Source organism: Vigna umbellata, chromosome 2, assembly GCF_029865625.1.
Source record: "Vigna umbellata cultivar VRB3 chromosome 2, Vumbellata_1.0, whole genome shotgun sequence".
Classification (NCBI taxonomy): Eukaryota; Viridiplantae; Streptophyta; class Magnoliopsida; order Fabales; family Fabaceae; genus Vigna; species Vigna umbellata.
Window position 1 is genome coordinate 47,782,926 of NC_142166.1, and position 26,004 is coordinate 47,808,929.

Genomic DNA, 26,004 nt, shown 5'->3' on the forward strand with positions numbered 1-26,004 from the left:
GGAAAACAGAAGTGCAGTTAATGTTGGACAGAGAAATTTTCAATAAACAAAAATTAATAAATAACCACCTTATTAATTAGGTATTTTGGAAACAATTCATATGAGCTGCAAAGAAAAAAATCAAGAGGAAAAATAATTATCACAGCTGCAATTTAGATGGAGTACTGAGGTCTTGGGTTTCTTAATAAAAATGAGGTGGAGATGCAGAGGTACAGGAATGCATGTATCCTAATAGGAGGAAAACAGAGGTGCAGTTAATCTGCAATTCAAATGGAGTACTGGGGTGTTGGGTTTCTTAATAAAAATGAGATGGGAATGCAGAGGTACAGGAATGCATGTATTCTAATAGGAGGAAAACAGAGGTGCAGTTAATGTTGGAATTAGAAATTTTCAATAAACAAAAATTAATAAATAACCACTTTATTAATTATGGGTATTTTAGAAAATTGAAGGTACATAATTAAATACTTGGAGTGTGAAATGCTTGAGGTGCAAGGTGAAACACCCACTGTAAATTGAAACCTAGTCTGAATCTCTTATTCGTAAGGAACAAATATAAAATATAATACGGGAAGAGTTAATTTATTTTTCTCCCAAGAGGTGTCATTTAGTATCTTTCTTTCCACCAACTTTTTTGGGTAAGAAAGATACACAGCAACTATAATTTCGGTTCCGCATCGTTGAGGGTTTCCTTATTTAAATGAGAAGATCCAATCACCAGACAATACCGTGGCCACGATCATCGCAATAAATTGTTTGGCATTGAATCTAATTTGCAAAATCAATTGTTCTATGCGTAATTGAGTCCTATCGATTACATCTGAATGAAAATGGTAAAAATGGAATTTAACAAGGAAATGAAAATTAGGGTACAAAATTAACAGAAGGAATATAATCCCATAATGTGAAGTCCTGCTTACTAATGTAAATCTGATGTCGTCGCTAAATCTTAATGATACAATTCTGCTACAACCCTTCTCTTTCCTTCTCCCCTAACTGCTTTTTTCTTTCTCTTTTTCATGTTCTTCGGGCATATACAGATACAACAATGACTAAAATGTCCGTGATCGCGGACTTTATACCGTGTCAAAAAACTTGTACACATCCTTGGCTTGGCTGGCTCAATATATCACAACGCGAAGTAGGCCTGGTTGAGGTTCCGTGAAGTCAATGCCCTCTTCAAGAAGAAAACGCTGTACAGCTATTGGAAGTCTTGCGGGAGTGCGGGAACCCCTGGTATGATGACCTGTGCCCACACAAATATACACCTGCAAACGCTGCTCAGCAGCTACGGCAGTGCTTTTCAGCACACTCAACTCATGTTTCAGCACATGAATGGCTTCACTCGCATGCAACCCATGTAGGTCTATTATCCTCTCGTGTCCTCTTCCATTGCCCTGCATCTCTGAAGCAACTGCGTTTCTGAAAAAATCAACATTTGTAATCACTGAGGCAGAACCCAAAACTTTAGAGCAATGTATATAAACATTCTGGTTCGTACAATAATATAGCATGATACTCCAGGTAGCCATTCTAGAGAGAAACTGTTACGAGGTGACCAAGAAAAAGGTCGAGCTAATGTTATCCATGGATTAAAAGTAATCGTAAAAGTACTCTCAACTCGAGCATTTTTTCCAAAGCAACCAGTTAACGAATTGGCATTACAAAATTCTACTTTAAGGGGTTCAGATTGTTCACGCATCTTAAATAAGTCAGAGACAATAACTCTCCTTCAGAACGACGTGAGGACGGCAATAAGAAACATTTGAGGAAAAGAAACAAGTGGTAAGTACGAAAAAGGGTCGAGACATCAGAGGGAACTCTTTCGTGTCAATAAACATACATAACAGATTGCTGAGGAGTAGCAAAATATTTTAACATCATAATGCCATATAATACTCCCTTTGGTCCCTATATAATAGTCGCTTTATGAAATACATTTTGTGCATAAAAACAGTACTTATATCACATTGAGAAAAATTTTCTTGTGTGACCTATTTCCGACAAAAAAAAATCAGCGATCATATTTACCAGGATTTAGATTTAAAGAAGAGAAGTTGAAATGACACTACAAATGTCATGTCACCAAAAGGGAAGTTTAATTTTTATCAAAAAAATTTTTTTTAAAAAAATAATAACTCTTCGAAAGATAATAAAATAAAATAATTTATAACAAAATAAAATGAGATACTGCTTGTAGTTATATATTAGTGAGAGAAATGCAAAAAATAGTACTCGTAGTACAAATGTTACTTATCTTCCATATGGAGAGAGAATAAGTGAGTTATAAATAATAAGAAATACAGAACAAATAAATGGTGCATTTGGGCGATAAAAGTGCAAAAATTTAATTCAATTAATATGGCTAGAGAAAACTTAAAGGGGTATAATAGGTATAGAAGGAGTAAAATTGCATTGAAGATTAACGAATCTAAATGCTTCCTTAGTTTGGGTGAAACAACCTTGAACAACTATGATACTGGAACAGAGGGAGTGTAAGTTTTTTTATAATCCAAACTTAAATCGAGAGCGAGAAGGGAAGCATTGGGGAACAACAAACCTCTGACGGTAAATGGATTCTTGAGCTTTTCCATGAGCTGCCTTCATATGCATATTGTGAAGCTGCCCTTTAGCACTTAGTTCCTTTGCCAGGGCTTTATTACCAATAAGGTAAGCTTGACGAGCCTGTTTCAAATTAGAAACGAATTAAAATTAAACGAAGAAATAGATTCAAGACCAATGCCTCTGGAAGAGACTTTGTTATCTGATTCTTGAACTAGTATCATCCCAACAGTACCTATTGAATCACACACACATTAAAAGGAGTTGAGAAAGTCAAGGGAATGCCAAAAGAATCAAATCAAGAGGTATGTAGCCAAAACCATTATTTTAAATTTTGATAGCCAGTAACTTCACCAAAGCATGAATTTGAAAACCCACCTGCTCAAAATATGCATTACGTAAGCATGCATGATCACGAGCCTCTTCCCGAAGCTCTGAATACATATTTGCTGCCATGCAAAATTGTTAACGAAAATAGTGCACAGAGAAAACACCCCACAATTGAAGCATTTTAACATAAGTACTTACCAACGGCATCACCGGTTTCAAGCCAAATTGGAGCTGCTCGAGCTGAGCCACGGTTCTGCAATCGATCACCAAAGTGTGCTCTGGCCTGTCCACCATTGTAGCCACTACCCAAAACATTTGAATTCCTACTTGAACCTATAGCAGCATCACCAGAGCCATTCTTGTCATACTTCCAAATACCACCAGAATCCTGAGAAGCCAACTTTCTAACAGCTGAAGCAAAGTCAACAGCACCTCTAGATGGAACTGAAGAACTAGATTTGAAAAGCATCACATCACTGTCAAATGACTGGTAAGGATTTCGACTTTGCTGGACATTATCAACCACGTATTTGACTGAAGCAGCCTGGCCATCTGGTGAAGTAAGTGCAGGAAAGTCCATTGCACTCAGATTGGGAGCTGACAGAGTCTTTGAATTCAAAGTTTGATTTAAACCACCATCAACTTGAAGCTGCTACAAATTTGAACAGGTGAAGAGAGAGAGATTATCAACATAAAGCTCCTAGGTTAAAAAATATTCTACAGAAATAATTACTAATCACAAGAGATGACTATAGGATTCCACGAAATGGAGAACAAATTGTACTGCTTGATCATATACAAATATATGTGTAGGTCTCGTAAAATGCCAATGGCCCATTGATAACATGAAAAGGGCACTAAAATCACAATTAATATCAGAATGTAGATCAAAATTATTTAAAAAAAAAAACAATAACAACAACAAGATTATCATCTCTAACAACACCCTCCCCCAGTACCAGGCAACTGCAATTAGAAATTGGAAGCTAGAGGTAGGTTGGACCTGAATCACTTCACAACTTTATAGAGAGCCGGATCTTCCCTGCCAAAACAAGGCACAGGTATTGCTCTAAATACTTAGTATCCATCCCATCATACTTAGCCTTGTATTAAGAGTTAATATGGATAAACTTCTCAACAAAAACATACATGAGAAGACTAAAAATAATTAAGGAGTAAGACGAGTTGAGCTTTTACCATAAATTGAAATCAACTCGTGGAATGATTTAAATTATTCTAAAAAAAGTTGAGGAAATGAGTTGATTTTAATCCATGGGAAAAGTTTGATTCGTTTCACCTCAATGTTCTTCTCCTATATGTGTTTCCAGAGAAGTTTATTCAAATGCACTAGAGCATACTGCATTGCAACAAGCAGAAGATAGATGTTGACCATATAAGAGACAACACATCCATTTTCACAATCAAATGCATGAGATAGAGCTTATAAGGAATCATTGTTTGACAGCATGTCAGTTAATATATTAAAATCAACCTACCTCTAACTGACTGAGCATCTCAGTGGTCAGATGTAAATCACATCCATTGGCAAAGTAAGCTTCTGCGAGGCTTTCTGCTGCAAAACCAGGGAACATGGAAGCTAAATACTCCAAAGGATTCATATCAGTATCATCCATAATTGCATTTTCAGCCAAAACATCATTTAAGTATCCATGTCCACTGTTGTCATCATAAGCAAGCCCACCTTGACCACTGCTAACAAGCTGGTCAGCGCTCCCAATTGGCCCCTCCCAAGGCTTTGCCAGAGCATTCAAAAAGCTTGTAGAAGATGGGTCCTCCCTGTAGCTTGAATGAGAAAACCCTATTTTATCCACAAAGCTATTGCCATTATTATGCAGTTGAGATATTTCCTCCTGCTCATTTATTATATATTTACTTCCTTTGGAAGAAGGAAACCTTGAGGCTTCATTGTCCTCATGTATGGATAAACCTGCTAAAGGAAGATCATCTAGACCTTGAGATTCATCTTCTCCCATGACCTTGAAATCAGGGGTAATATCATCAGGGAGCTGACATCGCCAGTATTGGTGCACCTCATCATCAGAATTATTTGAAATGGATGATTCTGATCTATCTAAAACTGCTTTCCCAAGAGCTCCAGCAGCCGAAAGCCCTGCTGTTGCATCTACCGAGCTGGTAGTTCCAGGTAATGATGATGATCTGAGGGCAAAAGGAATAAACTCTGCTGCATTTGGATTCAGAGTTGTTGCCTTGTTTGGGCTTAATAGCTTTGCATCCGTTTGGGATCCTTTCTTGGATAAGTTCATTATTAACTAGAATATGGACAAAATAACTACAACATAAACAGACTTTAAAAATAGAAACAGCACATGTCCAGTCAGCCTCAACCAAACCCTGAAAATGGTTCAATATCATCATGCTCATTGATTAACCAGACTGCTATAAAAAGAACAGGAAAAGGTAAAAAATAAAATCACCACAAATCCCATACATCGTACAATAGATAAATTATGATTTCAATAATATCCCATATAACATAAAAGTACCAAATAAATAACCCAATATAGAACTGCAGTTACAACTATTTTTAATATCACTGCAATGAACTATAGCTTGCCATTTTCGTCAGTTGGACTTAAAAGTGAAACTTATAAAGGTAAACTGAACAAAAAGGGAACCAGCACAAATTACGGAAATTATAGTAAAATTTACACACACACAATTAAGTTCTGGCGAACGCTGACCAGATTCAGAATGGCAGAGCAGTATAAGATTAAAACCCTAAACATCTCGAACTAAATAACTTAAAATGTCACAGAAAACAACTTCTAATAGAAATTAAACAACACCGATAATTCCCCGACAGTAACTACATAAAACCCCCAATAACACAAGGTAAAGCACCAAAAACAAAAACCTAGAAATTTGAAACCCGAATTTCACACTAACATCAAACAAAACAGAAGCAGCAACAATCGAATCAAAGCTCGAGCGCACAGAGAACGCAACCTCCAATACGGCAGCCAGGAGCTACAGAAGAGATCTCGAGCAATTCAAGGCCTCAGAAAGCAGACTCAAAAAGCACATAACAACAGGAACAACAGCAATTGAAGACAAAAAAAAAAAAAACAAATTCATGAAGGAGAAAACGAGAGAAAAAGATCTGAAAGAAATGGAAAAGTGTAAACGAAAAAAATATTGAATACATATATTTATACCTTCGCGTATCAAATCGAAGGGATCCATGGAGATGAGACGAAGAAAGAAGAGAAGAAAAAAGTGAAGGTGATTGTGTTATTTAATATTGCAAAAAATTGAGGTTGGGATTATCCAATATCATCTCCAGTACGAGTATGATTATCGGGTCGGGCTTCTTCTTCTTCTCTCTCTTAAGTCTTACCTTACCTCTCTCTTTTATTTCATTCTTTTTTTAATTTCTTTTTTCTCTCTGTGGATTCTGTTTCGAAACCTCTTAGCCAATACTATAGCAGCAGCACCAGCACCACAAAAATAAGACACCGAACCTTTGGCCACTAGATTTCACCCTTCTCTCTATAAAATCACTCTTTACTGTACACACTGTTCACTGGGATTTCGCCACAAAAATGTTACCTTTAACTTCCATGCAGTTAATGTTTTTTCTCCTCAGAAATTATATTTGTCAATATTTTTTATTTCCATATTATATTATACCTCTTTGTATTAAATAAAATACTTTAAAAATAATCATAAACCCAGTCATTATTAATCATTTTTAAAAAAATTATCACTGCTGATGAATAAAAAAGACACATGCTCTTAATATTTATTAGAGAGAGAAAAGGATAGAGTAAAAAATACAGAATGTCTTATGAAAATAATAGTTTATATTTTATAAAAACATGCTTATAACATATAAGAGGAGTATTTGACACTTAGAAAGGATAGAGAGAAGATATATTGAAAATAAATTATAAAAAAAATATCTAGTTATTTCATAGAGTAAAAATCGGTGAAAAAGATATTAAAATTAAAATTTTGAGTGATTACATTCATTTAAAACTTTATAGTTAAAAAATATGGTTAAATATAATTTTGGTCTTTTTATTTTTAGTAAAAATTGAAATTATTTCATTTTAATAATTTTTAACTAGTTTAATTTTTATGTTTAAATTTTTTTATTTAATCTTTTAATCAAATTTTATTAAATTTAATTAATATTTCAAATTTCTCGTTAACTAAAAAAATACATTTAAAATAATAAATAAATTAACTAATATTTTTGTCAAAATGATTAAATATATGTATTTGTAATAATTTTAAAGGTTAAAGACTAAATTAAACTAAAATTTTAAAAGTTAATTTGTTAAAGATTAATAAACTAAAATATATTTAACCATATATGTGACAATATTAATTAGGTTTTATAAGATGAAATGGTGATAGAATACAAACAAGGTTAAAGTTGACTTATTTGTTTTACCAATTACATTTGGTGTGTTTACTTTGTGTAGATATTTAGGGTAAGTGTCTCGCTTAGGTATACACATAAATTCCATGTTATGCCGTATTAAAAGTCAATTTCATTCCATAGAAATCGCATTGACTTATATTCAAAAAACAAAGAAAATTGTTCGAGTGATTGATTATAAATACTTTTTTTTTCTCTATATACTTTTCAAAAGTTTTAGTTCTTTAAACAAAAATTAACCATTTTTTTGTTGTTAATTGTAAATATTTATCTCTCTAAAACTACTTCTTATAAATATAATGGGTGTTGAATACTAAAACAATTATGAATATCATAAATTTAGGTTCTACTAATAATACCAATTATATAAATGAAACCATTATTAGATGGTAAAAATTAGTAGAAATTTCTCCACCTTGATCATGTGCAACATATTATTGTAGCCGCACAGGAGTGTCATTATGTGTATTAAGAAAGTTTTTATCATAAATCAAATATTAATCTATATAATACTCGTTCTCTTCAAACAGAGAAAACAATTAATATTAAATTAAGTAATTTTCGTTTTGTATTCTTCATCCAACTTCATACATTTACATTAATAAAACAGGTTTATCTATTGAACTTTCAGTCAAAGAAAACTATAAATATTTGTGATGATGATTCAGATCCGATCTAACATCAATTATAAATTATCAGCCAAATCTGATCAGTGTTATGTACTCAATCTAAAAACAAAAACAAACTCTGTAATGTCACAGTGATAAAATCAAATCAAAGATCTAACCAATTATGGCGATGACTGATTTGAATCATGGACACGGCACAAAAACGTGTTAGTTACAAATTAACAATGGCAGTGCTGAGAAAAACATTCTTCATAGTTATCAAAAACCTTTGTCAGTTTCTTCCTAGACACGAAAGTTGTTCTCATCGTTTGCAGTGCCACGGTTCGGCTCGTTTAGCCTTATTTTGCAAAAACAAAGGTTTTTCAACAAGCTAAGACACGACTTTTTATTTTGTTTATAAGCACAAAAACACCATCGGTTTACTTGTATATATAGAAAAGAAAGAAAATCAAGTTCAGTTCTGTTACGGAAATAGAAAAAAAAATGTAAAACGGCGTAAATGACTAAACTAAAGCATTTGTGTTCTGAATGGTAACGGTGTTCCTGTGTGACTAGAAAGGAAAGTATCAAATATGCTGTTTTAAAATATATTTTTTTTATGTTTGCAAGAATATTACTTATTTTTTCTATTTTATGAAATAGTTAAAATGTATAAATGTAAGAAAATAATGGAAACAAAAAGTTGAATATCTGGGTAGAGGATGAAATCTAGAATAATGAAGTGAGATTGAATTTAGTACAAGAAGTACCTGCAAATTAGTAAAAGTAAAGACAAAAAAAATGGTATTTAAGGGAGGTTATTTTGCGGAGGTTATAAAAACCCTCCGCAAATTAATATGATTTAATTTGGTTCTATTGAATTGTCAAATGCCTAATAATACCGGAGGTTTTAAGTTTTTTTTAAAGAGGTTCATAACTAATCAAATTATAATACATTTTTCTTTTTATTTTTTTTCGTTTTTCAGTCTTTTCCTTCCAAAATTTTATCTTACTTTATTTTTTCTCCAAATTCCTAAACCTAAACTTAACTTCATCAAACACTTCCTTTTTCTCATGTTCATCTACACTCTTTGAGCCGTCTTCCCGTCACAGCCATTCTCGACCAGGAAAAGCGTAATGACAACCCGCTGTAAACTGCTGAGAAGGTGATCTTGTAGAGGAGCTTGATGTCGCCTGTCATGAAGGTGGTGAGGAGTTCGGGGTCGACGTTGGACTAGACGAGGGAGTCGCAGACTTGGGAGACGCATATACAGTCAAAGGGGTTTTCAGTTCTACGTTTTCCATTTTTGATTCAAAACTCAAATCTTAAAACTCTTCCCCAAACCTCTCTTTTAGGTTTAGGTTTCATGTTTCAGAGGCTTTACCTTTCACTAGTGTCCTTAAATTCGTGAAATCATAAAACCCTAATCGAAGATGAGACAGTTCTCAAACGCCTCCGCACTTATCGCGGCCACAACGGTATCGTTTGGTGTTGCAACGCCTTTCCATATTGATTTCACTTCCAATTCAACTTTTCAAAATTGTCTCTCACATTGATTGTTAATGGTGCAGGATATTCTGGTTAACTCATAACAAGGAGTGGGGATTATTGCTGCCCTGTACGTGTTTGATGAAATTCCTAGGTTGAGTGCAATACATTTTTGTTGCCCACCATCGTTCTTCTAATAAGAAACGCATTTTTATAGTGTAAGTGCTTTGTATGCAAATTTTGAACAATGTTACACCGTATTTTGGAAGTAGTGGTTGATGGGACAGTAAGGGATGTATGGATCCCTCTTAAAAGAGTGCATTCTGGAGAATTAAGACTTCGAATATCAATTAGAGTGGATGACCAAGAAGGACCGAAGGTGTGCTTATTCACTTTGAAATTAGTGATTCTTTCAACCATTTAGTCATTTTACTCACAACTTTTTTTCACTACTTGGATATTCATGTTAACAATTTTCATGTACAGGGTTCGGGTTTTGGCTCAAGCAATGGTTGGATTGAACTTGTCCTGGGAAGGGATTGTTATTGTCTATCTCAAAGGCATAAGTGATCCATATGTGAGGGTACACTACGAAAACTTTAAGAAATAGACAAATTTTATAGTAATGACAATGAATATGTTCAATTGGCTACAAACCATTTAGACGAGGATATCAATTAGTCAAATGTATAATTGACTCATGGTTGATTTCTTAAGGTGATGATATGTACCACATGTTTGATTTCTCAGTTTCAGGTTAAGAAGAAGTTACCTTTTCTGAATTGTGACTCTTTATTAGCTCATTCTCTCATTTGGAAAGGTAATAAGATCCTAACTCATTCATATGTGCGATGTATTTGGCTGGATGACATAGATTATCATTCATATGTGCTATTGTTATTTCATAATTGATTTTCTTGAATCTGATTGCATAAGATGAACTTGTAAATTTTACAAAGTTAATTATGCACAAGAAGCATGTCTATGCACAAGAAGCTTCAACAGCTAAACTCTTTGCTACTCCTTTACATGGATCTCCGAATGTATTAATTGATAGTTCAATTCTACAACTGCTTGATCCAATGCAGCCCTGTTAAAAGATGCTCTTTAGAGTAAGTATAATTCGAATGGAAAATTAGCTACTGCAGTTTCCATGTTTAAAATTAGCTACACAAAAGACATGTATGAACTTCTTATTTAAAGAAAAAGCAAGGATATCACCTTCTGCACAACGGATAGAGCCTTATTGCTACTGCAGTTTCCATGATTAAAGTTTCCACAAGTCCCATAAGGTGTTCCAAAACTTGCAAATTTAATGGAGGAGATCACCTGATTAGGATAAGGGCATTCCAGTAACATTAGTAGGCTTTTCACCACATTTTTCAAGAAGACTAGTTAGAGTTAGGGTGTAGAAATACCTTTACCTGATTTCTTTTCATCCAGTTCTTGCTCAGAGTTATTTCCAACAACATTATTATAGTCTTCTTGTATGACAAACATGTCATTAATTTATTTATCTTTCTCCTCTGTTTCTCTCTATCTGTCTTTCTTTCTTATTGTAAAAAATTGTGTCATCTTTTGCTGGGTATGAATAACTTTCCAATTAAAGATGATGTTCTTTTCCTAGCTAACGATAAAAATGTGAGTTCTTTGTGGTTATGTACTGACTAAATATAGGTGAACTTAATAACATAATAAAGGTTAAGATATAAACATTTAAAAGAAATAATAAGTAAAAACTATCTACTAGGTGTCCTACATCCCACTTCTGTATAATTATTGTTAGGAAATTTACTTAAGATTTAACAGCACCCATGAAAAAAAATCCAAGTTTGATACTGTTATGTAGATATAAATAGGAAAATAATGTTAGTTAGAGTTAGGAAGCCAAAAAGTTGCTGCTACTGTAAACTACAAAGGGACTATGAAGACTATAAAATTGCTTTTGCTACTAAAATAGTTAGTTTATTCTTTAACACATTGCAACCTGAAATACAAACTCAAAAACTAACTAGATATTTGCAAACTATAGTGCTCATTAATACAAATAGGATTGCAAACACGATTGACCGTGTAGAAATGTACTGATATATCACCAGACTATCAATATCACTGGTGCACGTAATGTAAGTAGAATCGAAACCAAGTAGTATAATTCCAGCAAAATATTGCCTGATTTAATGAAATATAACTTTTAATGTCTTTGGACTTTGTAACGTGTACTGTACTTCTTGATTGAGAGGGCATATCACATAATTATACTAAAACATTATCATATAAATATAAATGTAACAAATCATTTAGAACATATAACTATTTAACAACAGATATTCAATTATTATATATATTTATTAAAATTTTATCTATTATAAATTTTTTATTCTCATGTAACATTAATTGAATCATGCTCCAATTAAAGTGCAACTAACTGGCACATTATTATACCTAGTGCATGAGCTACACGTCTTGTGGTTAGAAAAATTAAATTACATAATGGAATGAATGTGGATTACGATAGTAGCAGGACAACACTATATCAAAGTGAGTGTATATAGGCATGCACATATATATATATTCATTACACAACATTTGTACTGTATTTTAATTTCGATACATAAGATGATTTTGACTCAAGTATGTATATCTGTATTTATAGTTTGTAGCTGTTGTCCTCAAGTTATAAATTCGTTATACATAAGATTGATTTTTTAGAACATGTTTATTCTATTTGATTGATTTTTTATATATTATTTTCAAAATGTGAGCACATGTAATTGAGTTTATTTTATTAATATTTTTTATATTATTTCAGCAAGCTCGTGATGCATATGAGCCAGAGTCTTCTTTGGGAACAAGACAATCATCTTATGGAAGTAACTTTTAGGAAGTTTATGATATTGTTTTAGGATAAAACTATACTTAGTTTATTATGAATTGGGTAACATTTCTTTCTTTGTAATTATTTCTGCAATAGGATTACATTGACTTCTAGTCTATCCTTCTGAAACATACTATTGTTTCTCAATTTATTTTTCTAAATTCCTTCCTACTCAGGGGTTTTTGTTCTATGGTATCAATTTTTTATTCAGAGGAATCATATTTGTTTGGTATTTAATAATTTAAAAAAAATTAAATTTACTTAATTTTGAAATTAAAAAAAAAAGAAGAAAAGAAAGAAATTGGTGAAAATAGGTAGTTATTATATATTTTAATAATCATTAAACAAAAAACGATATTATATATTTTAATAATCATCAAATAAAAAAACTGACAAAAATATAGAAAACTTTTGTGATCAAATAGTTGAAAATAAAGGAGGTTAAAAACCCCCACAAAGTAATAGTCAGTAATAGAGGAGGTTTTTACCCTCCGTAGAAAAACCTCCGCAAATTGAACACGATACCAGGGGTCGCAAAAAACCCCCGCAGATAGTTTGTGGCGACTCAAACTGCGGCGGTTTGAAAAACCCCCGGAATTTATTTTGCGGAGGGTGAAAACCCCCACAAATCGAAAAAAAAACCTCCTCTAAATAACCTTTTTTTTGTAGTACGCATTGTAAGGATATTGCTGTGTCAGATTCGATCTGAAAAGTAAAAATATCCTATTCTCCTAAACTTTATGGGAGCACCTACACATAAATTATTAAGTTTAAAAAATAAAGCTTTTAAAATTGTATGAAAATTGTTATAAATTAATATTAATTTTCAAATAAGTTTTTTCTCGATAATAATTCTTTAAAAAAATTGGCCAAATATAATCATTAATTATATATATAAATGATGACACATAAGTCTCGTTATAGGTTTAATTATACATGAACTCGTACTTAGTTTAAATAATTATTAATCATACATAATCCAAGTAACAACAAACGAGTAACATATCATTTACTTATTCGTTAATACGAATCACCGTAATTATTGTTGATATTTTAATAATTATATCAAACACATTTATTGTCTATCAAAGACACCAGATAATTAAAGAAAATATTTTAAAATATTATAGAACTTAATAACTTCAAAATTTTGATATTAATATTTGTCCTGTTTTTCAATATATACATTATCATTGAATTGTCTTACAAATTTGTTTTTAACTCGGATTCACATGTGATGGGTAGTATTGTACACGTCCATATAATATCTTATGGTTTTTCACTCCATAACAGTCAACAAAAACCTATATTTGCTTTTCAATATTTAATACTTCAATTTATACAATTTAGTTATTAGTGAAATTATTATTATCTCGTCCTTATATTTTGTAACTCGATAAGTATTACTATCATCTTATTAGATACGAAATTATTCACGTCATAATTATTTTTCTCGCGCAAAAAAAAAAAAAAAATATATATATATATATATATATATATATATATATATATATATATATATATATATATATATATATATATATATATATATATATATATATATATATATATATATATATATATATCACTTCAAAAGTCAAAATTAATTATAAAACATCAAAATGATTCAATAATCAACATAACTAATTTAGGTGAAATAAAACATTAGAAATATAGAATACAAGTATAACTGGATATCTATCAAAAAGTATCAAATAAATAAGTATAAAATAAATAAGGAAACAGATATAAAAGTATTATAAAATAATAATTCACTTGAAAATTGTTATCACAGCTCAACTATAAGAGACTTAGAATAATTGTGTCAGTAGAGATTCTTCAATTTTGTCTAAAAAAAAGTATATAAAAATATTTACAATTTTCGCTAAAAGAATTGCTTTAAAATATTTATAATTTTGTTCGAAAAAATTACATAAGAATTTTTGTTAACAAAAAAATTGATGAAAAATTTGTTAATTTTTTCAAATATAATAAAAATATATTTTAAAACTATAATACACTTTATTACTTTAATCCTCCTTGCATTTAAAAAAAAATCCAAAACACATCAATTACTTATTTATCACCTTAAGAATCAAAACACAATTATCAACCACTTTAAAGTTAATACAGATACTTAAATATCTATCATCTCAATTCTAAAACATAAATGATATGTTTTTAAAGATAAAAAATAAAAATAAATAAATAAATAAATTTTAAAGCTAGAACCTTTAAGTAAATGTTATAGTCATCCTCTCTAATACTTAGTGAGCCCCCAAATAAACGGGATAGTAATGATTGTCTTTGGTAAAAACTTTTAACTGCTATTGACACCCCTCTTATCTTACAACTGATCACTTTTTTTTTTGTACAGTTCAAAAGTCCTGATTTGTTGAAACTTGATGAATTTTTCAATCTCAACCTACGATTTATTAAGTTTATATTCAAATAATTAATTTATGTTTTAATTAAATAATTTAATTCAATATACTACTATCATTATTAGTATTGTTTAGGTTGTTACAAAAATGTAGAAGGAATATAGTGGTATCAAAACATCTTTTCCCCCAAATCCAAAAGAGAAGTCTAGTTTTTTTGATATCCCCCTATCCATAATATTATTCTCACTCTCTACTCAAATATTCTATTAGTCACACAATTCTTATACTTATTTTTCAATACATAATTAATTAGTTATTGAAACTTAAACACATATTAAATATAATTAAGACTTTGTAATTAATTCACACATTAAGACAAACAAATACATTCTTACAGCCCTTATCAATTAAATGATGACTTGTCTGATTTTTAAAACATTTCATTTTATTTTGATCAATTTAACCATCATTATCTTATATGGGGTTAGTTGCAATTAGGTAACAGATAAGAACAAAAAATATGTAAAAATTTACTTTGATATATTATTTAGATAAAAACTCTTTGTAATTTTGATGATTATTTGGATATAAAAAGATTGATTATTTGTGAGAGTGAGAAAAAAACAATTAAACTCACTTGCATTATGGTTTGTGGCTGTTAATCAGTCATAATTAAAATTAAGATCTAATCTTTTTTTGACAAAACTTTTTTTAGAGGGACTGTAGATTGATCAGAATCTCCCAGGCAACAATTTGTTTTTATTCATAAATAATATTATTTTTGTTTATAAACACCATTTATGTTACATGGTACAAATATTGCTCTAGTAAGAAAACATGTTAGATATTATTACTAAGAAAAAGACATGATAAATTTTTTAAAAACGGGTAAATTTAAGAAATAGGTTGTGGGCATCCACACCGTAGACAATATTTCAACAATAAATTTAATACCAATTACCATTTTTTTTTATAAAAGGGTGAAAAGTTAATTACTAAGGTGGTAAAAAATATTAAATAAATTTGGATAATAAAAATATATGTACAATAATAATAATTTTAAAAATAAAAAAAAGTAGACCTTGTAGTATACTATACATGCTATAATAAAATCAATTTTATAAACAATTTAACTTCACATATGATATTTGTGCATGTTAGGGGTCATTCAGGAAAATGACAGTACCACTTTTTTTCTTCCAACTAATTTTGGATTTATATGAGTCTTGTCCAACACTCAATTATTATGATTACTTTAATAATATATGAACAATAAATTATATATATCAAATTCAAGGTTTTCGATCATTAAATTTTTTTTTTGTAATTATATAATTTTATAGACAAAAGTGAACAATTTATAATTTCAAGTACTATTGTTAATATCAATGTGATTATTTAATTTGTAACGAAAATGACCATTTCTCATCTACTTTCCATTTAATTAGAGTTATTTTAAGAAGTATTATTTTATTCTTAACTCAGCTCAGCTATATAATCAAAGCAATTTTAATGTTACTTTTCATTACTACTGAAGGAATAAAACTGTTTTAAATTAATTTTACTGTCATATGTGTTCTCCGTACAACTAAATTCATATTTATTTTGATATTATCATGTGTAATTATTTTCAAAAGCATATTGTACAATAATGTTTTTATGGCACTAAAAATAGGTTTTCATGATTTTGTTAACTAATGATTTAGGGAGGACATCTTTATTGTATTTCATAGTTATATTTAATTGCACAGTAACGAGTTTTAGTAAAATCATTTGGTAACAAAAAATTAAAAACCTGGCTATTGCAACTAGGTTTACATTAAACATAATAACCCAATTTAATTGATTGAAAATATCATATAAGAAATTATATAATGGTTGGATCTATTTCAAAAGTATTCAGTTCGTAATGAACTATATGGAGATCTGGAACAGTCTTTAATTGAACTGCATGTATATATATTGGTTTCTATGATAGATTAACAAGATTTCATTAAAATACAACAACAAATGCAACCATTCCTATCTAATTTTTAATTCAATTATTTTGTTTTAGCTAATCAGTGCCATAAAAAGAACACATGTTTTAAAACATTATCCACTCTTTTTAACCATTTAGTTAAGGAGATATACCTTTGCTTAAACATACTAATACAAAAGTATAATTAAAACAAGAGTTTTGGTAACCAATGACCATAAGTTAAAATACGATTTATATTTAAAAAATATAAAGAATTATTTGAAAATATATTAAAAGTTATATTTATACACGTTATTTCAATAATACTTTCATTTTTTATTTAGTATTATCTTTCCTAATTACAATCTTGAAATGACGATACTTTTCACTCAATTTATTATTAAAATGTCAAACATTAGACAAATTGCTATCATTCTTCATGTGATATTTATGCTTGTATATTTTAATTATTTTTATCTAAATAAGTTAATTTTAAAAATTATAGTCTTTAAAAAAGATTTAAAACACACACACACACACATATATATATATATACTATTTTAAATAAAAATAAAATAATTATAATTTAAAACATAATTATATATAAATTAAATATATTTTCATTCTTAAATTATTATAAAATTTGTATCATCTTAGATATTCATGTGAGATTTGATATTGTGGGTATCTCAAAATTTATCAATAATTTTTATATTCTATTTTTAAATTAAATTATAAAATATTTTGTTAGTTAGATCATACAAATTCATGTAAAATAATTGTGCAATCATTTTGTTATAATTAATATATAACTATTTGAAAAAAAGTTCACCTATTTAATAAAGATATATTTCATATAACTTTTATAACATATAAAAGTTAAATATTTTATAATTTAGTTTAAAATAACATAATTTATTATAATAATTGAAACAAGAATATCTAATTTTATATTTTTATTATTACAAAATAAAGTTAAAAAAATAATATCAAATGTGATTATTTTTGGAACTGAAGTTTCACTTATTCGAGAAGAAATATTTTTTTATTTAAAATGTGAGAATAATTATCTGTGGATTTCACGTGTTCAATGTAGTTAGCAAGGTAGTTGTCATGACAGCTGGCAATTTCAATAATATCGCACTCCCACCTGGGCTCCCAACTCCCAAGAACCCCACATCTATTGTCCCACACACTCCACAGCCAAACCTAGTCATTATCGAATCCCATAGCTCCACGTGGTGCCCGGTTATTTTATCAAGGTCACCCATCCAAGGTGTGCACAGATATATTCCCTGCACAACCACCACAGTGGAAAAAAAAACATTACCTGGTTCAAATGCTAACTTTATCTACAAATTACACAAAATTGCCAATGATTGGGAGTAGAAAAATTAAGGTTCGTGATTTAGGTTAAAACTCTGAAAACTATAACGATTTAGTATTAATAAGAAAGATGGTTTTAGATAGATAGTAGTACTTATCACCATTCCATCCAGCTATCCACACACTGCACTGTAGTGTTCAGAACTCCCTAAGGCAAAGACAACACAAGAAACAGATACACAGATCTAGATGAAAGAGCAGAAGGGGCGCATTTTCTCTCATTAGATTCGATTCGCCTTGGAGCCAATTAAGGCTCTGAGATGCACCATAATTCATTTGGGGTTCTGCTCTTCGGTGGCGAAATTCAGTGGGAGAAGGAGCGATAATTCCTCACTCCAATATATATACAACATACACCACTACTATCATTTCAGTTTATCTGTGATTTCAATCCTGCATGTCCACAACAGGGTAAAGCTAATGCTTCTTAAATCTGAAATATCATTTTTTTTTAGTCCAAACACTCCAGGACTGTAACCGAAGACCCTGATTAGTATTATTTTTGCATCCTAAATTATTACCATTAATGCTGAATTTTCAGTTCAAAGTTTGAACATTTTGTGGTCTTAACTTTGGTTGTGCTTTTTCTTTTCAAAATGATGTGCCTCAGGGTGATGGCAGCGACAGAGAAGACTGCGACGGTGATGGAAGCGGAGGTGCGTTCGGTGACGTGCTACTGTTGCGGGCTAACTGAGGATTGCACTGCGCTTTACATTGACGGCGTGAAGGAGAGGTACCAGGGTCGTTGGATTTGTGGGCTGTGTGCTGAAGCAGTGAAGGAAGAGGGTTTGAAGTTGAAAGATGTTGATGTTAACACAGATGAAGCACTGAAGCGCCACATGAAGTTCAGATCTTTTGCTTCCAGTCCTCCCAAAAAACCCACCCAAGACTTGATTCTTGCAATGAAACACCTTCTTTTTCGATCTTTGGATTCTCCCAGGAAGGATTCTTTGACCTGTTCGCCACTGGCTAGTTCCCACAAATGTTTTTCACCTGGATCCTCGAAGGGAGAGCCACAAGAGATAATCACCAGGGAGTAGTATCTGCTGACTTCGTGCATGCAGAGGAAAACTTTATTTACTTATCTTGAATAATTTAGTAATGCTTAATTTTGTATTTCTCTGTCACCTTGTTGTTTAGATTGAATAATTGGTCTGTGTTTTTGTGACATTTTAAAACTGAATGGATGATTTGGCAGGAGTCTTCCTCCTTCCTTGACTTCAGTTTAAATGTCATGAATCTCCCTTCTTTGTCTGTGTCTGTTTGACCCAGTTTAGACCAAGTATGACACTGTTTTTCAATGTTTAAACAAGTTGCACGATCATGTGTCTGTGCTGGTAATGTGTGTGTGCAGTTTCTGATATTTCTCCTTTTTACTTTTCTTGAATGTTTATGCAACTTTTAATAATGAATTTTCTTGTCTTCCGAGGGTCAGACACCAATAACAGCAAGCTACCTTTTTAGTTTTACTTTAGAAACTGTTATATCATCGGACTATTCTAGTATCACCATTTAAAAATGTCGAAGAGAATATACTAAATCTGAATCATCATTTTTTTTTGTTGTTCTGTTTTGTCATTGCTTTCATTTGAGAATTTCGGCATGTTCTGTGCTCTAACAACTAGAGCATAGTGGCAGAAACAAATCAATGTGTTACTTGCATAGTTCCAAAGTTATTCCAAATGCAAAGGTTTCATCAGAAAAAAAAAGTAATTCTTTTTTACAACTTCTGTTTCCAAACAAATGTAATGGTGCATCTACTTGCCAGATTTGGCAAGGCATGAGAAATATCTTGAGTGTCAGGACTCAGGGGCACCTTTGATGGTATGGTCTAATCCATGGGAATGGGAAATGCAGATTTTTTATTAGGGGATGGAAGATGGGTCCTTGTGCACAGTGAGTCAATGAATTTTCAGAAAGAACATTTACTTCATAGGTCCACTACTTGTACAAGTCGAAAAGAAGTTAGAAAGTGTGCTAAAAAAATAATCAAACAACCCTGCAATTTTATCTCCACTCTGTTTCGTCCCCTTCTTCGTTTCGGCATGGTGCATACTGTAGAATTCAAACTCAAGATCGTGCTTTTGGCATTGACAGACCCATTTGTTTTTCTTTGTTAGTTTTTGCTGCATCAATAATGGTTTGCCAATGTGGCACTACTAATAAGAAAACAATAGAGAATTGCTATCATAAAAGTTTGGGTTTCTTTAGTCATCTTCTGCATCAATGATGGTTTGTCTATGTTTATAATGTAAAAAAAAAAGTTTTATTTTGGATTTAAAATGTATTCCAATAACAATGAAAACTTTAAATGATGTACTTTTTAAGAAAATTATTGTTTCTTCAAAAATGTAAAAATTATAGGTTTATATATGTACTCACAAAAAAAATTTATATTCAATTCTCTAACTCATTGGAGCAAAATAAACTACAACCATTATTTTTGTAATTATTAAGTGTTTATGAATAAAAATGGAGAAGAACAATGTGTGATGGATTTGAATTATTTAGTGCAAATTACTGTATTAACAAATAATATTTATTGATCAACAAAAATTGTGCATAGTGATAAAATAAGAAGTGAAACTAGCATGTGATTAATGTACTTTTCTAGTTGAATGTCTCTTCTTAGAGTTTATTACATACCACTATCACTATTCTTATTAAATATCAACTATTAAGCATAGTGTAAAATGTGCACATATGCACTTATAACCCGTCTACTTCACCTTTTTCTATGATTATATAATTTCTATATATTATATAATTTCTATATATTTCTACTTCACTTTAGTCTATGATCATATACTTTTTATTCTAGATGCTAACAAAAACAACATATAACATTTCAATAAATTGTTTATTTGATCAACTAAATTTTTTTGATTTAACATTAGGTTGTGGTAAATTAATCAAAATGAATTTTTTGATCAAGTTAGAGAACTCGTGATATATATTTTACTTTGAAAGAAAAACACCTTATTCTCTCAATAATAAGAAGATTTTCTTTTTTTATAATTCAGGATGAGTAAAGAATAATTTATATTTTATTATTTATAAGTATGAGTTTACTTCACACACCTTATTGTGTTACTGAAAAAAGAAAAAAACACAATTTATTCAATTAGGGTATTATACAATCTTTTTGCTTACCATGTTTTATTGTTCTCATGGAGAGAGTAAATTAATTTCCTTAATATTAAGAATTATTTTTACAAGTATTTAATTGCAAGAAACCTAGTAATCAGTTAGACCTAATTAAATCAATCCATCAAAGTTTACTTTTGTAACTGGTATACTTGACCTTCTTGATTTATAAAAGTTATAGCAAAAATACTTAGTGTGTGTGGTTTAACTGGAAGATATTGCAAATCAAACTTCAAAATAAGCTACGATAATAAACTTTTAAAACAAGTTATTTTTTGTTTTCATTTAAAATAAAGTTATTTTTTGTTTTCATTTAAAATGAGATATTATTGTACTCTTATAAGTACTATTACCCTCCAAAAATTAAATTAGATTTCCTAAATTTCCATTGTTTGATTTACCTGTACTACCATTTGAACTTCCATTAGCCTGTTATTTTGTGCAGTACAAGGTTCTTTCATTTCATTTATGTACTACCAGTTTTGTATGTTTGAAATTTCACAAATAACTTGTAGCATGAAAAGCATCGCCCAGTGAAAATGATGGACATTCAGAACTTAACCTTTCCTTCAAGGATTAGTATAAGAAACCTAATTAATACAATCATTTATTCCACTTTTAAATTTAAAAATAATTATTTTAAATAAAAAATAAAAGACAAAAAAAGAAGAGGAGAGAACGAAAAAAACTACCTAGGATTCAAAAAAAAGCATTTGACAGACAGGTAAAAAGGATAAGGAGAACAAGACAGCTATTAAGGTCATTTTAGGAATTCAAAGAGTTGTCACAAAAGCTTTACAAGAAAGAAGGTCCAAGACAACTAATTGCATTGCATAAGCCTTATTAATTTGTTCTTGTTGTTTATAGCTGAACACTTCATCTATTTTTGCAAACCCTTGAAATAAGAAGTCGTCGGCGAAGATGATGCACATGACCTTTTACTGGAGCCGGAAGGTCAATCTCCTGATCGATTCCTGGCAGACCCACGATTGGACCGATTATCTTCTCACCCTTCTTGCATGCCTCATCGTTTCCGCTTTCTACCAGTTCATTGAGAATCGTAGAATTCGCCTCAAGCTCATCGGCGCTGGAAAACCCTTCCCGTCGGAGATCCAGACCCCTCTGTTAAAGCGGAAGCTCACCGGAAACGGGGCCAAATTGGGCGTAAAGGTCGCCGGGGCGATTCTCTTTGGGCTGAGCTCGGCCATAGGGTATTTCTTGATGTTATCGGTTATGTCCTTCAACGGAGGGGTCTTTGTGGCCATCGTCTTGGGTCTCGCTGTTGGTTACTTTTTCTTCAGGAACGAGGGTGAAGATTCCATTACAGTAGACACTTCTTGCGCCTGTGCTTAAATTCAGTCACTTTTAAATCTTTCAATCTTCTCAGCTGAAAACCGTACTTGTTGTTTATTATTCCCTGTTTTAATTTAGTCCTATTGATTATGGATATGTAATTTCATGTATGGATATGTAATTTCATGTATGGAATTGTAATTAAATATAACTGTGATAATGGGAAGTGGGAACCCTTGATTGATTCTAAAGTTTAATATATTTTTCGGCAGCTTTTTATTCCCAGGAAAATCCTTGTGAGAAAAATGATTTCTTGAGTTCTTGTAGTTATATAATTTTTGGTAGAGTTGAAACTGTGAAGGGAAGGAATTAGATGAACAAGGTTGAAAAATGGATTATGTCATTTTTCGAACAGTTTTTGTCAGATTCCTTTATTCTGTTGGAAAAAGCTTAAAAATAGGCAGAAGATTCGTTGCATAAGTGGATATGTGGCTATTGCAGTAGTCTTAATTTTAGGTGGCTGTGTTTTTTTTGGGAATCAGAGATCCTATCCCTTACAAATATCAATACTAAAGCACAGACTAAAACACCTTGGCTTGAATATCTTGTGGTGGGCCAAGAACTACCTATATCAGCGCAAAAACACTACTTTATAACGGAGAACCTCTTTGTAGCTGACAGATTTTAAAAACAATTGGACATAAACAAAATCTGTTTTTCATTCTTAACGCGTAGACAGATATGTATGAAGTTGTCGACTAAGCAATTGTCAATGTGATATCCATCTTTTATATGTAGCAAAATCTTGATATGCTCGCATGTTTGCCTCCATTTAATTGAGTGATTGATAGAGGGATCTTTCTCCTCGACTCAGTAGTTTCAGGGGTTGAGCATTTTTTTAATTTAAAAACAATACTTTTCTATATTATTGTGTTTTTCTTGATATACATCATCTGTCATAACATTGTGCAGCAAACAGTAGTAATGCCTGAACAAATACATACATCCCCCATTAAATACTTGTTGCATCCATTCAAATCTGAGCATCAGAGTCAGCATTTCTGATAAGTAGTGTATTATACACATTTCACCTCAAACAAACATCATATACTTGTTACAGTAAAGCTCTCTATTTCTGACAGAATCAGACTTTACTACATAGTTACTTACACTTTGCTTTTCTGTAGACCATGCATTACAAACTAAAAATGGAAAAAACAAGATTTTCATCAACTATTGCATCATTTGTTTTTCTATCTACTATATTTTATCTACGTTGCTGATGAGCTGGTGTTAACACAGACCTAGGACTCCTTCATGCCCTTTGACAGTAGCATCTCATTGGCTACTTTCACTCACTGCAACATACACAAATGGTCCTATGATCACATCGTCAAAATCCTGAAGAGACTCTAGTATCTTAACCACATCACTCATAGCTGGCCTTGGATAGGGGTGGTGGCTCAAACATTTATAGGTCAATGCAGCAACCTTCAAAGCTCCTTTCCTAGGAAACTGCCCTTCTAATCTAGGGTCTATTATATGGTGCAACTTTCTTTGATCTCTCAAAAGAGGCCTTGCCCATTCCACAAGGGTTCGTTCTCTATTGGGTCGGCACTTATCCACTACCCTTCTTCCTGTAAGCAATTCCAACAAAACGACTCCATAGCTATACACATCACTCTTGGTGGAAAGGTGACCTGGGGTCAGGCAATGAATTAATCATGCGATTCTTGAGAAACAAAAACAAAAATCACTGAGTTTGAAAGATCTTTGAGCCTTTGAAATTAATCAAGTTACCACAAAAGGCAAAGTTAATGACATCTTATGTATACCTGACATGATGTACTCAGGGGCAGCATAGCCTCGGGTTCCCATTATGCATGTTGTCGTTACATGTGTGTCTTCCCCTTCAGGACCATCTTTTGCTAGCCCAAGATCTGATAATTTAGCCGTGTAATCCTGGATTTGTAAAGATAAAATAAAGAGTTTGTCTTTTAATCATGATTTTTCATACAATCTTTTACAATAAATTTTTGAAGTTCTAGAAAGATTTCTGATTAGTTAGACAGCGTATCAACATTAAAATGTAACATAAAATAAACAATCATATATACTGTAAAAACTTCTTGTTGCATACAAGAAGATGATGTAGGCCATTAGAAGATATCTTATCATCCGTCAGAAAAGATATTGAACATACCGAGTCAAGTAAGATGTTTGAAGTTTTGAAATCTCTGTATATTACAGGTTTATCTGCTTCGTGAAGGAAGGCCAGACCCTTAGCTGCACCCAATGCAATCTTCATCCTGGTTGACCATGGCAAGGCAGCAGAGTATCCTGCTTGAATTAGAACAAAACTTAGGCTTAGTTTATATATACCACTGAATCAATCAGAATACTCACACAGAATAACCCAGGGACTTTGTACTTGATTACGCTCCTTCCTTGATGGGGATAAGAAAGAGAAAAATAGGTAGAATAAAGAAAAACATCATTACATACTTCTGAATAGTTGATTCTCCAAGCTGCCTCTAGCCATGTATTCATACACAAGAAGCCTGTGCTCCTCCTCACAACAGTAGCCAATTAACTTAACAAGATGTGGATGCCTCAGCTGTCCAAGAAATATAATCTCCGCCTATAGAAGAAAATTATGTGCCAAGCTAGTGTCAGATATTCTTCAACCATGTTTCATTAGCTAGATTTTATTCATTGGACTAGTATATTTAAATTGATTTACGACTATATTAGAATGGGTTGAAGCAAAAAATGCAAACAGACTAACCAGCCACTCCCTGTGACCTTGGAAGCCATCCAAGTTCAGTTGTTTTACTGCTACAGACTGAGCCTTCAAACCAGGCCTAAGTTTGTCATCAACAAAACCTTTGTACACAGGTCCGAACCCTCCTTCACCCAGAAGATTACTCCATGAGAAATTATGTGTTGCTTCCCTTAGCTCCTCTAGGGTGAATGTGTAAAGCTTTGGACCAACAAGGGAAATGGAAAGATCTTCAATGGCCTGAGGGGAGCTAGGAATGCTTATATCCGAGAGGCATAACCTTTGGAAAGAACCTTGTTTCAAAACCTGTTTCTCTGATTCCTGTAAGGAACTTTGAGTCTTGTAACAGTTTAAGATCAACACAATAGACTTCCATGTAATCTTTTTAGAACTCATTTAGAAAAACCAGTATGTGTATGTATGTGCAATACTCTGAACAAAACCACTTCCTTTGCTCTTAAGCCTAGGGAATTATAAAGACAACATAGAAAATGACTTAACTGATAATATTAAAAAAATATATGAAGGGTGAGAAGTTTGTAGCACATACATTCTCCCAAGTCCTAACTACCCTTAGAAAAAAAAAAAACATAGAAAGATTCCTTGACTTCTAGACCTCTTTCTGAATTGGGATGCCATGCCATATTGCCCCTTGGCAGAGTAATACTACATGCATGAATGACTTTTATTTTATTTGCTGTTACAATATTTTTATGACATAATTATAATTGTTGTCCTATTTTCAATTGATTAGAT

The 26,004-nt window shown here is 31.5% G+C and overlaps 4 protein-coding genes and 1 long non-coding RNA gene across 6 annotated transcripts; 3 read left to right on the forward strand and 2 right to left on the reverse strand.

Moving 5' to 3' along the window:
- Positions 1–742: 742 nt before the first annotated feature.
- Positions 743–6,364, reverse strand: LOC124838481 (polyadenylate-binding protein-interacting protein 7-like). Of its 2 annotated transcripts, none has more exons than XM_047314087.2 (6): positions 6,090–6,364; positions 4,389–5,265; positions 3,091–3,544; positions 2,941–3,011; positions 2,561–2,685; positions 743–1,422 (listed from the first exon to the last, which is right to left on the reverse strand). In XM_047314087.2, exons 2-6 carry the CDS (start codon positions 5,175–5,177, stop codon positions 1,122–1,124), a joined length of 1,740 nt encoding a protein of 579 aa, XP_047170043.1. In that variant the 5' UTR covers positions 5,178–5,265; positions 6,090–6,364; the 3' UTR covers positions 743–1,121. The 2 variants fall into 2 exon arrangements, with proteins under 2 accessions (XP_047170043.1, XP_047170044.1); XM_047314088.2 differs by having other exon boundaries at positions 3,091–3,541; positions 6,090–6,363.
- A 2,553-nt stretch (positions 6,365–8,917) lies between these two features.
- On the forward strand, positions 8,918–12,484 carry LOC124838469 (uncharacterized). Its single transcript, XR_007028848.2, has 5 exons — positions 8,918–9,408; positions 9,502–9,797; positions 9,905–10,001; positions 10,169–10,238; positions 12,231–12,484. It is a non-coding gene; the product is annotated as an uncharacterized LOC124838469 (long non-coding RNA).
- A 5,616-nt stretch (positions 12,485–18,100) lies between these two features.
- Positions 18,101–19,367, forward strand: LOC124838485 (uncharacterized). The gene is made up of 2 exons (XM_047314095.2): positions 18,101–18,437; positions 18,637–19,367. The coding sequence occupies exons 1-2, from the start codon at positions 18,424–18,426 to the stop codon at positions 19,064–19,066; spliced, it is 444 nt and encodes a 147-aa protein (XP_047170051.2). The 5' UTR covers positions 18,101–18,423; the 3' UTR covers positions 19,067–19,367.
- Positions 19,368–21,986: 2,619 nt separating this feature from the next.
- LOC124838484 (copper transporter 5.1) lies at positions 21,987–22,710 on the forward strand. The gene has a single exon (XM_047314094.2). It carries the CDS (start codon positions 22,095–22,097, stop codon positions 22,524–22,526), a length of 432 nt encoding a protein of 143 aa, XP_047170050.2. The 5' UTR covers positions 21,987–22,094; the 3' UTR covers positions 22,527–22,710.
- Positions 22,711–22,854: 144 nt separating this feature from the next.
- LOC124838483 (serine/threonine-protein kinase RIPK-like) lies at positions 22,855–25,769 on the reverse strand. The gene is made up of 5 exons (XM_047314093.2): positions 25,255–25,769; positions 24,972–25,107; positions 24,670–24,806; positions 24,302–24,428; positions 22,855–24,166 (listed from the first exon to the last, which is right to left on the reverse strand). The coding sequence occupies exons 1-5, from the start codon at positions 25,642–25,644 to the stop codon at positions 23,805–23,807; spliced, it is 1,152 nt and encodes a 383-aa protein (XP_047170049.1). The 5' UTR covers positions 25,645–25,769; the 3' UTR covers positions 22,855–23,804.
- Between the last annotated feature and the right edge of the window lie 235 nt (positions 25,770–26,004).

Bases quoted from the DNA above. Each gene is read 5' to 3' on its own strand.
- LOC124838483 (XM_047314093.2), bottom strand. From the start codon at position 25,644: ATGAGTTCTAAAAAGATTACATGGAAGTCTATTGTGTTGATCTTAAAC. The intron at 25,108-25,254 runs GTTAGTCTGTTT...TTTCTTCTATAG, and splicing joins AAGGTCACAGGGAGTGGCTG to GCGGAGATTATATTTCTTGG. The intron at 24,429-24,669 runs GTATGTTCAATA...TTACAAATCCAG, and splicing joins CAAACATCTTACTTGACTCG to GATTACACGGCTAAATTATC.
- LOC124838484 (XM_047314094.2), top strand. From the start codon at position 22,095: ATGATGCACATGACCTTTTACTGGAGCCGGAAGGTCAATCTCCTGATC.
- LOC124838481 (XM_047314087.2), bottom strand. From the start codon at position 5,177: ATGAACTTATCCAAGAAAGGATCCCAAACGGATGCAAAGCTATTAAGC. The intron at 3,545-4,388 runs GTAGGTTGATTT...TCAAATTTGTAG, and splicing joins AGATGCTCAGTCAGTTAGAG to CAGCTTCAAGTTGATGGTGG. The intron at 3,012-3,090 runs GTAAGTACTTAT...TTTGCATGGCAG, and splicing joins TGAAACCGGTGATGCCGTTG to CAAATATGTATTCAGAGCTT.